Here is a 14,713-nt window from a genome sequence, read left to right as displayed (position 1 = left end):
GATAGAATCTAGGCCCATTTTTGAAATGAGGATTTAGCCAAATTTAAAGGTGCTCTATATAATAATAAGACTTCTGTGTCCCTTTATGCGAAGGTCAATAATAGGTCAATATTATAGTTGAACATCATCTTGGCTTAGCTAATAAGCTGTTGTAATCAATGCTCAGTGTTTTAAAGATGCATGCAGATCGGCCTTAAATTAGTTTTCACTATATCCCTCCTTATTCTTGAGCAATCAATTATATATTCATCTTGATATATTTAATATCCATCATAAACCATCTAAGTTATATCAACTCTAAATAAAAATATTAAAAAAATAATAGATTTCTCTTCAAATCATATACATATACATTTTTTTAAACTAGCTTTTTCTTCCAGGAATAAAAAAAATAAGTTAAACAGATGCCATTTGAATGGATTAACATTTGATGATAGAGAGGCCTGCTAATTCTTGCTGGTCCCTCCTAAGAGTAGGAGGTAATATGGAGTGCTAAAATGAAAATACCAGTATAAATTGATGCATAATTTTGGTGAGGCAAATGACCACCTCCCATATTTAACATTTAATCTTCTATATTGTATTTAAAGGCTTCTACTAGCCCCTCTAAAGAGTGCACAAAGCCAGAAACGCTGCAAATGGAGCCAATGACAAAAATGGAGACATCAAAGAACACATGGTGCCATTGGAGCTTCCTCCACAGAAGCTTGAGATGGAAGAGGCTAGGAAGGAGGAAGCAAAGACCAGCTCCTGTGAGGCTGCCAGTAAGACCCATCAAAAGGGCAAAATGGGGCACATAGATGGCCATAAGCAGGGTTGAAATTACCAAGGCGCACCTCAGACTGAGGCCCCAGGCTTTCAGTCTCCCATCACCCCCATAGCAGTTTGGAAATATTGACCTGGTGCCCTCTTGGAAGAGAGATTTCTCTAAGACTTCCACTGCAGCAAAGAAGGGTAATGGATAGGAAAGCAGGGCTTTAGACACCAAGAAAATGTTGACTACTGCCCTGATGGTGGAGGGTAAGTTGTCTGTAATGACCTCCTTGGTTTCATCTGCCCAGGTCAAGTAGGCCACAAGAGCAAAAAGTCCCTTCAGGATGCAGGCTGCAATGTGAGTCCAGTTCATCATGCAGTGGAATTCTTTTGGGGTCTGCATGTTTCCTTCCAAGGATGGCAGGAAGATCTGAGAGGTGTAGCTGAAAACAATGATGCCTATGGAGATGGGAAACTTCTTCACGTCTATGTAGAATTTGACTTTGTCCCAAGCCCAGTCCTTTGCTCTGGACAGACAGTAGGCAATCACAAGGATGTTGATGACAAAGTGAGCTAAGGTACATAACAAGCTGAACTTGGACACAGCCTTAAGGTTTTTGAGGAATGCACATGGTAGGAGAGCTGCAGTTGCAATAATTGACCAGGACTTCTGGGAGATAGGCAGGTTTGGAAAGCTGTTGTACATCAAGTTGCCGCTCACTACCACATACAGAATACAAGTCATAACCAGTTCAATGATCTGAGCCACATTAACTATTCTTCCTCCAAGTTTGGGGAATCGGGGTGCACAACAAGCATTAGCAATATCCACATAGGAGTCTCTCACCCTCACTATCTCACCATCTTCATTTTCTTCATAAAGGCAAGCAATCAGAATCTTCCCCGTGTAGCAACATACAACAGCAGCAAAGATAATTAGGAATAGTCCCAAGTACCCACCATGAAGGATGGCATAGGGTAATCCCAAAACGAACATCCCCTGCAAAACAAAAGTACACACAGTTATAAGGTCTTTTGGTATCTAGTGAAAATCATATCAGTTGTATTAGTTACTATGATAACTTTCTATTTTATTTATCTATTTATCTTAAAGTGTTTGTGACTGTTAAAGCCACAGCTGTTGCCTATGATTCAGAGCATATACAAATCATTTGCATAAATCATGTTTAGTCAACAGAGGTTCATATCTAAATGAATTTCACACGCAAGAATATAAATGAAAATATACTTTTAAAAAATAGCAGTTGTACAGTGCATATTTTATTATGGAGTTTTACTATAGTTAGCCCACCTCCTAAAGGCAATTTTTAAAGGGACACGAAACCCAGAATTTTTTTTTCATTATTCAGATAGAGCACACAATTTTAAATAAATTTACAATTTGCTTCTATTACCAACTTTAATTAATTCTCTTGGTATCCTTTGTGTAAGGAGCAGCAATGCCCTACAGGGAGCTAGCTGAACTCATCTGATAAATCAATGAAAAGAGGCATATATGTGCAGCCACCAATCAGAAGCTAAGCCTACCTAGGTATGTTTTTCAACAAAGAATACCAAGAGAATTAAGCAAATTGGATAATAGTAGTAAACTGGAAAGTTGTTCAAAATAAAATGCTCTATCCAAAGTATGAACCTTTCATTTTGACTTTACTTTCTCTTTGCCATGCCTCTGAAACCCAAATACACCTTACCTGACTTAGATGTAACAAACAATATCATTTCATCTTTAAGACACTGCAGTTCCACAAACATGATAGCAGTAAAACATAAAAAAATCACAAATTGTTTCATTTACTTTCAGCTTCATTCCAAAGCATTTTCTTGTATATTTTATAGATTATTTTGCTTTACTGGCCCATCTTTTGTTGTGTAATAATCACAGGTGAAGAGCATATGTAGATTAGGTGTCATATACAAGACGTCTCCCTACAGAGAAGCTGGATAATTCTTTGTGATCTTGTTTGAGTCTCAGTTTATACTTCTGTTTGATTCACACATGCATTAAGAGGAAGTTAAAGCCTTTCCTTTCATGTATTCAAATAACACCAAATTTGTCTTACAACCACTGACCTCTCATATCCTATCTTAACAAACACCTATATAGTGTCTAATCCTAGGTGGATTTCCATTTTACCAACAATGTTTTTTTTTTACCAAACCTTCAGATGTAACACAGAGTCATAATTGTCTTTAATCTCCATATCTAATAACTTGCTAAATCATGGAGCAACCCCCTGTGCAACATCTCCAGAATCTGACACCACCAAAAATATATTGACTCTCATCATCTTCTGTTATGACTAATGCAACCTACAAGAAATTTGCCTCCCTCTTTCTTGGATATTATATCTCAATTTAATTGCCTCTGTCAGACTAATCTATATCACCCATAATTCTTCACTGTATGCTCTAAATTCTATATCCTGACCCTAGTCTCCAAAATCATAGTATATATCTCAGATTTAGTTTCTAACTGTTCACTAATTTTATGTAGTGCTTACTCTGTGGAATTGTATTTCTCTCACAATTTTATATCTTTAAAGGTCACTAAAAAATACTCCTATTCAGAGCAGTTTATCACCTGGTCATATACTCCTTTCAAATCCCTCCTTGATTAATAATAATTTGAATCCCATCCTTTTTACCGGAAAAAGGTAAAACATGGAAGCCCCTTACCTTTTATTTCTAACAACCGTATCATCACATAGGTGGTAAACACTGTTAGGATGTACTGTAGCTTTAACATCACGTTGTTAGCTAATGTTAACAAGAATCTAGCTTGAAAGCAAGATGGGTGAAAATAATGCAGATATCATTGATACATGCTGCCAGAGTTGGTGTAGTGTTTTTATGTAGCTGACAAAACCTAACCAGCTTTATGGCATGTGTGGGGTTTTTTTGTTGTTGTTTGGTTTTAATTTTACTCTCTTCCGGTTCCACATTGTGTGATTGCACTTGCACAGCAAGCAAAGATCCCAAGATCATGGCATGACCACTGACTGAAGTCTCATTGAGTTTGATTATCCAGTATTTGCAACTATCCCTTGATTAACCTTCCATGTCTCTACTTTAAGCAAAACCATAAAAAGGGTTATGGGCCCAGACATTATGGCCATTTACACTGGAGCTTTAAAGGGTTTGGAGACTATTGTGCTTGTTCTCAAATCCAAAAATTATTTAATATAGAAGATGAGCTTGTGAGGAAACATCTCTATTAGAGACAATGGAAAAGTCACCACCAGCAGATAAAAGAGAATGAATCAAGAGGAAAAAGCATGAAAGGCATGAGCCAAGATTTCTGCTTTTGAGAATAACAGTGATTTATGCATATAACAGATGGCTTAGGAGAATTATTGGAAGCAAAAGGCTAAAGCCTTCTGGTCTGGTGAGAGCGTCACTACTGAAAGGTCCCTTAAAAACTTTTAGAAAGAAGAGAAGCATATCAATATGATACTAAAGAAAGAAAAAAACAACAAGAAAGATTTTGCATTATTTCTCTCAGTGAGTTTTTGATTATCAGACCCATATAGACCTTAAAGGGACACTAAACCCATATTTTATTTCTTACATGATTCAGATAGAGCATGCAATTTTAAGCAACTTTCTAATTTACTCCTATTATCAATTTTTCTTGGTTCTTTTGCTATCTTTATTTAAAAGGCTGGAATGTGATGCATAGGAGCCGGACCATTTTTGTTTGAGAACCTGGGTTATGCTTGCTTATTGGTGGGTAAATGTAAGCCTCCAATAAGCAAGCACTATCCATGGTGCTGAACCTAAAATTAGCTGGCTGCTAAGATTTACATTCCTGCTTTTAAAATAAGATAGCAAGAGAATGAAGAAAATTGATAATAGGAGTAAATTAGAAAGTTGAATAAAATTTCATGCTCTATCTGAACCATGAAAGAAAAAAATTGGGTTCAGTGTCCCTTTAAAAGGGATAGGAAAGTCAAAATTAAACTTGCATGATTCAGATAGAGCATGTCATTTTAAGGCACTTTTAAATTCACTTCTATTTTCAAATGTGCTTTGTTCTCTTGGTATCCCCTGTTGAAAAGAATATTAACATATCCTTCACTAGTGATCTTAATTTTATCCAGTTTGGTAGAAAGCATTTGTTTGTTTGTTTTAAATTCATACCATGGAAAGTAGGGAAGATTTCTCTGTAAAATATGTTACATCACATGAAAGAACAGACAGCTATAAGACACTCTTTGTACAAAATGCTACCCTTTGTAACCTAGGAAACAAATCTACTTGTCCTCAATACAGAGAGAATCAATGTGCACATAAAAAGGGAAAAGTTAAAGACATTTTATCTGTGAACAAGTAACTCATTTTGAAAGAACTATTGGCAACTGCAAGAAATGGTAGCCAATGGTGGCAGAATATCTTAAAACTTAATATATTTTGCATTAAACCAATGTTACATATGCAAATCAAACAAATGTTAAAAAGAATATTAATTATTGAATTATATTCTAATGATGACAATAACTAACTGGATAGGAAACATATTCCTGCACAGAACAACAAAACTGAGTCAATAAGTTATATGCAGTTCAATCCATGAAATGTGGGTATATGCAAAAGAAAAGAAGACACGATGGCTGCCCCTTAAATTTCTCTATCCGTGATCCTGTGATACCTCACACAACAACTGGAATTATTTGTGATACCTCACACCTACAACTGGAATCATACGGGAATCCTCATACCAACAACTGGAATTTTACGTGAATCCTCATATAAACAACTGGAATCATACAGGATACCTCACACCAACAACAGGAATCATACGTGATACCTCATACCAACAACTGGAATCATATGTGATACCTCATACCAACAACTGGAATCATATGTGATACCTCATACCAACAACAAGAATCATATGTGATACCTCATACCAACAATTGGAATCATAAGTGATACCTCATACCAACAACTGGAATCATAAGTGATACCTCATACCAACAACTGGAATCATACGTGATACATCATACCAACAACTGGAATCATACGTAATACCTCATACCAACAACAAGAATGATATGTGATACCTCACACCAACAACAAGAATCATATGTGATACCTCATACCAACAATTGGAATCATGAGTGATACCTCATACCAACAACTGGAATCATAAGTGATACCTCATACCAACAACTGGAATCATACGTGATACCTCATACCAACAACTGGAATCATACGTGATACCTCATACCAACAACAAGAATCATACGTGATACATCATACCAACAACTTGAATCATATGTGATACCTCATACCAACAACAAGAATAATATGTGATACCTCACACCAACAACAAGAATCATATGTGATACCTCATACCAACAGCTGGAATAATATGTGATACTTCACACCAATATCTGGAATAATACCCGGTGTATTGAGTTTGTGGAAATGTTTTTACATGAACAAGTTTATATATGACTTGATCTTGCCTTTGTTGAATTACATTTGGGTTGCCTTAAGAGACCTATACTCTTAAACCTTGCTTCGTATTTGTAATCGAGTAGTTTAAGCACATCCCTTATTCTAATCACTGAGTTGGAGGGATTAGTAGATTTGCTTGCTGAACAGTAAGCATATACTAACATTTATCGATAATTACTCTACAGGTTGTATGAACAATCTCTTGAAGGACAAAGAAGAAAAACTGCAGAGAAGTTGAAGGCCAACACTGAGAACGAATTTGGTAGGAAGTATCAATCATTACATAAGTCAGTGGTGTTGAGTACATGTCCCATGTTATTACATTATACAAGAAAGAGAAATGTATAGAACACTTGAACACCACTCCATAAAGTCCAGAACAGAGTGGTCTTAGAGAAATAGTTACTAAAAGGACTATTAAATAAAGTAGAATTGTATAATCAACAAAAACATAACAAAAAGATAATGCAATATCAATTACTTTGAATTTCAAATGAGTAGCACATTTGTATTCTGTCTAATGTCAAAGTTAATAACATTTCCTTCCCACTGTATATCATGTGACTGTCATCATCCAATCACAAAATGCATATACATATATAATTTGTACTCTTGCACATGCTCAGTAAGAGTTGGTGCCTCAGAAAGTGTTTTATAAAAACATAGTGCACATTTTGGTAATATATGGCAAATTACCTGAATTATGAAAGTTTTTTACTTCATTGTTCCTTTACTGGAGATGGTCAAATGCATGCGGATAGAATGCCAGTTCCCCACACTTATACTGGGCTGATGCAGTTATGACAACAACAGACCTGCAAAACAGACTGCTTACAAAGCAGCAACCAAACCCCTATTTACATTTAAATTTACCCCCTTAACAACTTCCTGCAGGTCACACTGGCTGCTTCCTGGGCTGTGTAACTCAGGTCTCGCCAACTTTTGTGAGGCCATGCTATTTCTGACATTGGACACTTCTAATTATTTAAATCCAAAGCCTATATGTACAGTATGAGCCTACTAAAAATTGTTTAAAATTGACAACATAAGTGAGACATTCTTCGGGATTGTCTATGAGAAAGGATATGAGAACTACAGAATCCTGAACGGAAAGACAGGGGAAGTGTGTCAGTAAAAAGAGTTGCTAATTTTAGAGATGATGAGCAAGTCAGTATGCATTATCCTGTCCTGCAGCTCCACAGTGAGTGTCACACTCACCTACAATATCTGCATGTGTAATGGCCACCCAGAAGAGATTTAGTCTACACAAACTCCTTTGGCTGTATCAGAATGAACCTTCACTCTAGTCATGTAGAGTAACAAGAAAAAAGTAAAACTGGAGATGCAGATGCAACTGAACAGGGGAGATCCCGAGAGAACAAGAGAGTGTGATCGGCACTTTTGTCATACCTTACAAATTCACAAGTAAAAGCTATTCATAAAATACAAAGGACAAACATCCTGCTGATAAAGCTTCTAGGAGGAGAGAAGCCAATTGGTCAGACCTCAAAGGGTAATAGTAGTTTTGTATTCAAATATGCAAATGGACCATTTAACTAGTCTAGTTTCAAATGAGTAGCCTATACACTGGAGTGGCAGAGGACATCTCCACAGCAGAAATACTCAAGGAAGCTGAATGGCTCGATTAACTTCTGGAGGAATGCCAGAGACAAAGTCCTTCCGACTGATGTAAGACAACCAGAGCTGCATGAAGCTTGGGCAGACAGGAAAATTAGATGTACACATCAAGTCTTTTGCCATTAATAAGAGATCTAGACCAGAAGGAGTTTGTTGAGATGCAGTATTGCCCAGCAGCAGAGATGACAGTTGAGATTTTGACAAATCCATGTACTTGAGACATTTTTGGAAATTTCTGCCTGAAGATAAGCTTAACAGATTTAGGCAAGGAAATTGATAAATGCTAGTGGCTAATATATGTCTAAGATGGAGATATTTACCTTTTATCATATTGTTTTTCTCACTCATAACTTATTTCTGTGGCACAGGAAGGGAAAGCTCTTTGACCTCTTCCTGTTCCTTCTCTGTAGGTGTCCTTGTGCATCAAACAATGCTGCTTAGTTCATGGCATTGATCTGTCTCTTGCAACTAGTTATACTAAATGTTTTTCTCATTAAGCTAAATCAATGCCTGAAGACTCATTGTTTTCTACTCTACTGTATGTGTAACCATCAAATCCTTGAACATTTTTCATGCTGCTGCTTTAAGAAAAACCATATCAAGAAAACCTTACTTTGAGGAGCTTTCTGTATTTATATCAGTGGAAAAATGAATAATAATAACAATATTGCAATGGATACAAGAATGGGTACAAGATTTCCTGATGGGATGTCCTTACCTGTGTGTCCCTAATCAAATTGTAATATTTGACTCACCTTCCCTCAACTTGCAGTGTGTGTGTTTATGATCTGTGCATGAAGTGTATGATTATAATTTGTGACTTTGTATGTGAGCAGTGTGCATCCTGTGGATATGTTGCCTGTGATGTGTGAATGTGTAGAGTGGTTCATTGTTCAGTATGTACACTCAATACATGCAATTTTCAGTATTTCTCCCTGTTATTAATAATTTGACCTCAAATAAAAAGGCAAGTGGTTTGCAAGAGTAAGTTATAATCCAGAGAACTGATGCACTGTAAATATTTTATGGAGATTTCACTACCCTGGATGTGTATGGATGCACAAACAAGCACTCGATATTCTAGAAATCTCAAATATTCAAATATATTCAAATAGTCAAACTATTCCATGTTGTTGTTATCATAAAGCTTAAAAAAAATTGATGTTGGGGGGCATGCCTAATCAACGGCCATGATAAGTCACATTTTTATCTGGCTCTGGAAGTGATACATATAATCTGCAAAATATAAGCTAAATTCAACAGAATCCAGCATCAACGAGACTTCCTTTGGTCTTTTAACTCCAGGCAGAGCAGATACAAATGAATATTAATGCGTTCATGATCTTCCAGGCCAGATCATGACAGAAGAAATACTAGTGGCCTATTACGAACACAAACATCTACCCCCCTGAGATCGGGAGTAACCAAGTTCGGTATGGCTATTTCCAATAGAGAGGACCCTCATATAACCCTACACACCCTGTGTGCAATTTTGAGCAACAAATATGTTGCAGCTTTGATGAGCTAACACTCCTTATACCACATAGTAGCCAGGAAGACTCTCCAGTGGAAGTCACAGGCCCGAAGCCTTTTGCACCGGCTAGTGTTGGGTTGTCTAGGGATACAGCTGAACAAAATACTCACCCAATAGAGTTCCGATATATGGCTAACAGAAGTATACTTAGAGAGAGAGAGCTTCCAGAGAAGCCCAAGCCTGTGATCATCCTACTTAAGTCAGAACAGGACCAAGTTGGTTCAGTCATTGCTACAATGCCCCTAGACAAATCATCAGAGCAGAACGCTATCACACCGACCGCTTGCAAATCTGGAGTGGCTGCCTAACTTTCACTCGGCATAGCAATACATCTGCCAACAGAGGTAGTATTCATGTGAACGTTCACAGACTTTTTTCCGCTCTTATTGGAACATATCTATACACTTGGAGAGACCAGAGGAGAGGAATCCAAAGCCAGACCATCAGATTGGTCCAGTGACCACACGTGATTACATCCATGTGAGAGTACACTGAACTGATTGCCCGCAGTGACTGAAGATGCTGAAACAGCACAGAGAGAAGAAGCTTCTACCGGTATTCCAGGATTGTGTCACTTTGGCGGTAAGAATCGTCCGATATTTACCCCAGAGTCCTACACCCAGAAGTACAGGTAAGATTCACCGGGTAAGCCCGGCTGGTACACAGTGAAAAAATCCTCTAGAGACTTGTCCGAGTTTTTTGAGAGTTAAACGCTTACTGACAACTCCACGTTTCTTATAATGCCCAAATAGAATCGACACATTGAATTGGAGTTGTGTAGAGTATACTGAACCTTGTGTTTATACTGAATATTGAATTGTGCTTGTATTGAGTATACTGAACTTTCTGCCTATATCATTACGTCAAATCTGATATTAAGAGACGTAACAGTTGGTTCTTTATATCAATAAGAAGAGTTAAAATATAATTTATTTTATACTGATGTTGTCTTTAGTCTTTTAGACAATATTCATTTCCCATCTATCCTTAGCTTTTAGTGCCCCTCTCCTTTGTTTCTATACACCTGTCCGTTTAGATAAGTAGTTGTGGGAGATCTACATTCAATTCTAGGGGAGCATTAGGATTAGAGTACACAGATATTCTTTTGACCCATTTCACTCAGTTTGTTCTGGTCGGGTGCCGGAGACTTACTCTCTGTGACTCTTTGGAGGAATGTGGCCGACCCTCTTGAGTGCTGCCTGAGACCCCTCTACCACCTAATGTCGGACCCCATGATACTCCGCACTGGTTTTTGAGCACTCTGCCAACACCTAATAGTTACCTGTCCTGCTCTATCTAAGGAAATGCACCCACATACTTGTGTGTGAATGTCCAACTCTATACAAATCCATAGTGCTTTCACATGAATATGATACAGCCCCAATTAGGTAGAATGAGCTATCTAAGTTCCGGTATTGATCCTCCTACACCAGGCCTAAAAATACAATTTTTAGCCTTATAAGACCGCTTAAAATGCCAAAATCACTTAGGGGGGTTATGATAGCAGTCATTTTTGTAACCCTTTTGTCTCCCATGCAAGGCATTAACAATTGGCCATCAATATACATGTACTCCACTATCTAATATTAGTAATGACTGATTATAGAGTGAGTCATAGGCCCCTGACTAACAAGATTCCTAAATGTGCAGTGTTTAGACTCTAACCATCTACAGACATATGTGAAATAGAATAAGCTACTACGCCCCCTTTAGATTACTTTTCCTATATGTAACTGCTTCCAATTTATAATATTGCTGTCTGCTTGTGTTTACATGCTATATTCTGGATATTACATGTATTGTATGTTTACTATGGTTCAGCCAATTTAATAGCACTATTGTAGACCTTGGTGTAGTGTTGAATCAAGCTCCCAGTGATCCCTATATAACCTTTGGTTAACAGCTTAAAGAAACAGTATACTGTAAAATCATTTTTCCCTTAATGTGTTTCCAATTACTTTTCCTACCAACTGCAGAGTATAAAAAGTATGAGAATTTGCTTTTTAAGGTTTATTTGTGTAAGCTGATTTTGTGTTTTGAAGCCACCTCCAAATAAAATGGGTTGAGCTTGTTGGTATAATCAGATATCATTACTTTATCACATTGTGTACATATACCTGCTTCTTTATCTTATATCTGTCCATAAACCCATCACCAATACTTAGAGAGAACAATGGAAAATTAACATTTGATTACCTTATCTCTTCTATACCCCACTTGGAGTGTAATTTCTTCTGCTGGCTGTGTTTACACAGCTTATATATAGCTTGGACCTAAGGCCAGAAACTTTCATAATAGGTGGGGATACCACAGGCTAAATTAACTATTTCAAATACCACTATAAGGGTAAAGGAAATACTTGTAAACAATTTGCAGGTAAAGTGGATCATTGGGAACAAATTAAAGAAGAGAAATTGTTTGAGTAAACTGTCCCTTTAAGTGTGATTTATAAAGTTCCTAGTTTAACTTTATTCCAACGCAATCTGCAAAATTCCCTTTGTCTACCCCTCCCTTACCAAGCTAGTACTACAGAGTACCATAGTTGTCACATATATATTAGCCATTTGTACACTACAAGAATATATATTGCCTATATGGCTCACTATATTCAGGTATATTCAGTTATCTATATTAGACCAAGATGTTAACTAAGTATGGGTTCTCAGTATGTGACGTAACCATCGCCTAGGTTGTATGCTGCTGTTTAGACTCCCTATTTGAGTATAGCAAAGCTTTCATACCAGACCCATACTAACTTTTAACACCCGGCTATTATGCTAGCTTTTCTATCACCACGCTCCGATACCCATAGCTAGAATATCATTAACTATAGTTAGTAAATTACTTGGGGCTCTACTCAGAACTATAGTATTTAAGACTACCCCTCCCTCCCAAATATAACACAACCCCATGCTCACCTGTTTGCGCATGCTCTGTTTATGAAGTGTTCCTCTCAAACTAAATAATTATTACCATATTAGTAATAGCAGCCAATCTCGGCTATACTACACCTCTCTGAGCGGTGTTTACCCACTCACAAATAACCTTATTTTTAGGACCCATAAGTGGTCATCAGTGTGGCTATCACATGCCTTTTGACTCGCACAACAAAGTCGCTGTTAAGCGTCTAGCTAAATAGCCATCATAATAAGCTATTATTATTGAAAAATGGAGGTTTGTTAAGCCTACTTTTGTCATTCAATGTTTTCCTTTGCTTTGCTTTTCTGTTTGCTCTCAAACTGCATGGCTATCATTGTATGTTACATTTTACGCAAAACCTAAATAAAAAAATATTTAAAAAATTGTACATGTGCAGCTGTATCACAGCAAAAATCTAATACCCATATTACTCTGTCTTCATTGTACAGAGATACAGGTCTGATTATTTCTAAGTGAGTAATTAGTAGTATTAGTTATACTGTGTGTGGACCCAGAGGAAACAGTCTTATCCTTGGCCCAAAACAGCAACCAATCACAATTCTCTAAACTGCCCTTAGCAATAACTCTTATTGGTGTGTGGCTAGGTTTGCCAGGTGTCCGTTATTAGACCGAACTGTCCGGTATTTCAGGTTACTGCCAGGTAAATTTATTTTAAAAAACCTTAGGTAGACTTTGCTTAATTACTTTTGAATTTTTTTAAGAGATTCTTTATTCTTGATTCTTCCGACTGTTGCCAGAGTCCAAGCCGCATCCGGGCCAACCTGGCTACCCTACCTACCCAGCACTGCCACTTAAGGTAACCCCAAGCCCATCAGCCCAGCCCGTGTCCACTGTTAAGGTTGCCAGCTGTCCTTCAAAAAAATACAGGATAGTCAAACAGATAACCGGGGGGGGGGGGGGCGAAGACGCAGGGTTTAAAGCGCACCTACATAAAGAAATTATGCAAATTCCTCATTGATTATCACGCAATGATTGGTTGTATTAAAATTAAGCTATATTATGCTGTACCCGTTGTTTTTCGGAGGATGGGTTAAGTGCCAATATTTACAAGATTGAAAGGAGAATATTCCACATTATAACATTATATTACATTCATTTTTATATGTTGTTGAAGGAGCAGCAATGCACTACTGGGAGCTAGCTAATCACATCAGGTGAGTCAATAACAAGCCACCAGCTAGCTCTCAGTATTTATTGCTGCTCCTGAACATACCAAAATTTGCTTTTCAACCAAGGATACCAAAAGAACAAAACAAAATTTTGAAATAGAAGTAAGCTGGAAAGTTGTTTAAAATTGCATGCTCTATCAGAATCTTGAAAGTTTTATTTTGTGTTTCATGTTCCTTTATGAATAAAAAAAATTTTAGATCAACACACAAATCACATTAAAGGGATAGTAAAGTGAAAATTAAACTTTCGTAATTCAGATAGAGCAGCAATTTCAAACAACTTTCCAATCCACTTCTATACTCTAGTCCAGCGGTCGCCAACCAGTAGTCCATGGACCACTGGTGGTCCATGAGAAGATGTTGGTGGTCCCTGACACCATCAAGTAGGAATTAATCTTCTCTGATGGTGTCACCCTCGTCGCGCTGCAACTCCCTACAGTGCCTGGCTGGACATCAGTGAAAACCGACGGAGGAGTTAAATTACAATTTCCCTACGCACGTTGCATAGTACTGCACAACTTGCATCGCTAGATTAGATATTTAACTCCTCCTGCCCGGCACGCTGCTCAGAGAGGTTGATATAGTCTTGGCTTGAAATAGTGGAAGTATAGTATATAAAAAAAGAAAATCTGAAAAAAAATTGTATCTATTATATTTTATTTATTTTCTTCCCTTTACCTGTCTCTTTGTAATAGTTTTCTTAATTCCTTCAGATGGACTTAGATTTACATCACTGTTTGTCTTCCTCCCCTCCATTTTCTTTTTTTTATTATTAAATATGAATTATTTTTCATTCTAATAATTTTCCAGCACACAAAGCTATTCCACCTGAATTCCAGTAATTGCCATCCAGCATATATACCCCACCAGTATTATAGTAATTGCCAGTAACCTCAGTCATTGTTAGCTCGCATGCATATTTAGAGCTTTCTGATATAAACTTAATTTATGACTCCAATGTCTGTCCATGATCATAAGTAGTTTTGAATAATTCCTAATTGTGGAGGTAACTTGCAAGTCTTGTGGTCATTTTAAACATAATTATTTTGTTCCCACTTTCTGCCTCTCTATTTGCAGCTCAAAAGTTGGCACTCACCCTTCATCTGTCATTCGGAAGTATTCTCTCAGTTCTGTCATTCAATTAGTTAATTCCAAAAAATTACTCTTAAAAATGTGTAAATATATACATAATGTA

The 14,713-nt window shown here is 37.1% G+C and overlaps 1 protein-coding gene across 1 annotated transcript in view; it reads right to left on the bottom strand.

Moving 5' to 3' along the window:
- Positions 1 to 335: 335 nt before the first annotated feature.
- SLC32A1 (solute carrier family 32 member 1) overlaps positions 336 to 14,713 on the bottom strand; it is a 21,372-nt gene continuing 6,994 nt past the window's right edge. Inside the window, exon 2 of the mRNA XM_053693198.1 lies at positions 336 to 1,753. Within this exon, the coding sequence (XP_053549173.1) occupies positions 566 to 1,753 (1,188 nt within the window). The 3' untranslated portion in view covers positions 336 to 565. The remainder of the gene's footprint in view (positions 1,754 to 14,713) is intronic.

This window comes from Bombina bombina, chromosome 1 (assembly GCF_027579735.1).
Source record: "Bombina bombina isolate aBomBom1 chromosome 1, aBomBom1.pri, whole genome shotgun sequence".
NCBI classification, from domain to species: domain Eukaryota; kingdom Metazoa; phylum Chordata; class Amphibia; order Anura; family Bombinatoridae; genus Bombina; species Bombina bombina.
Note: the sequence above shows the minus strand (reverse complement) of the source record. Positions and strands in the feature narration are given on the sequence as shown.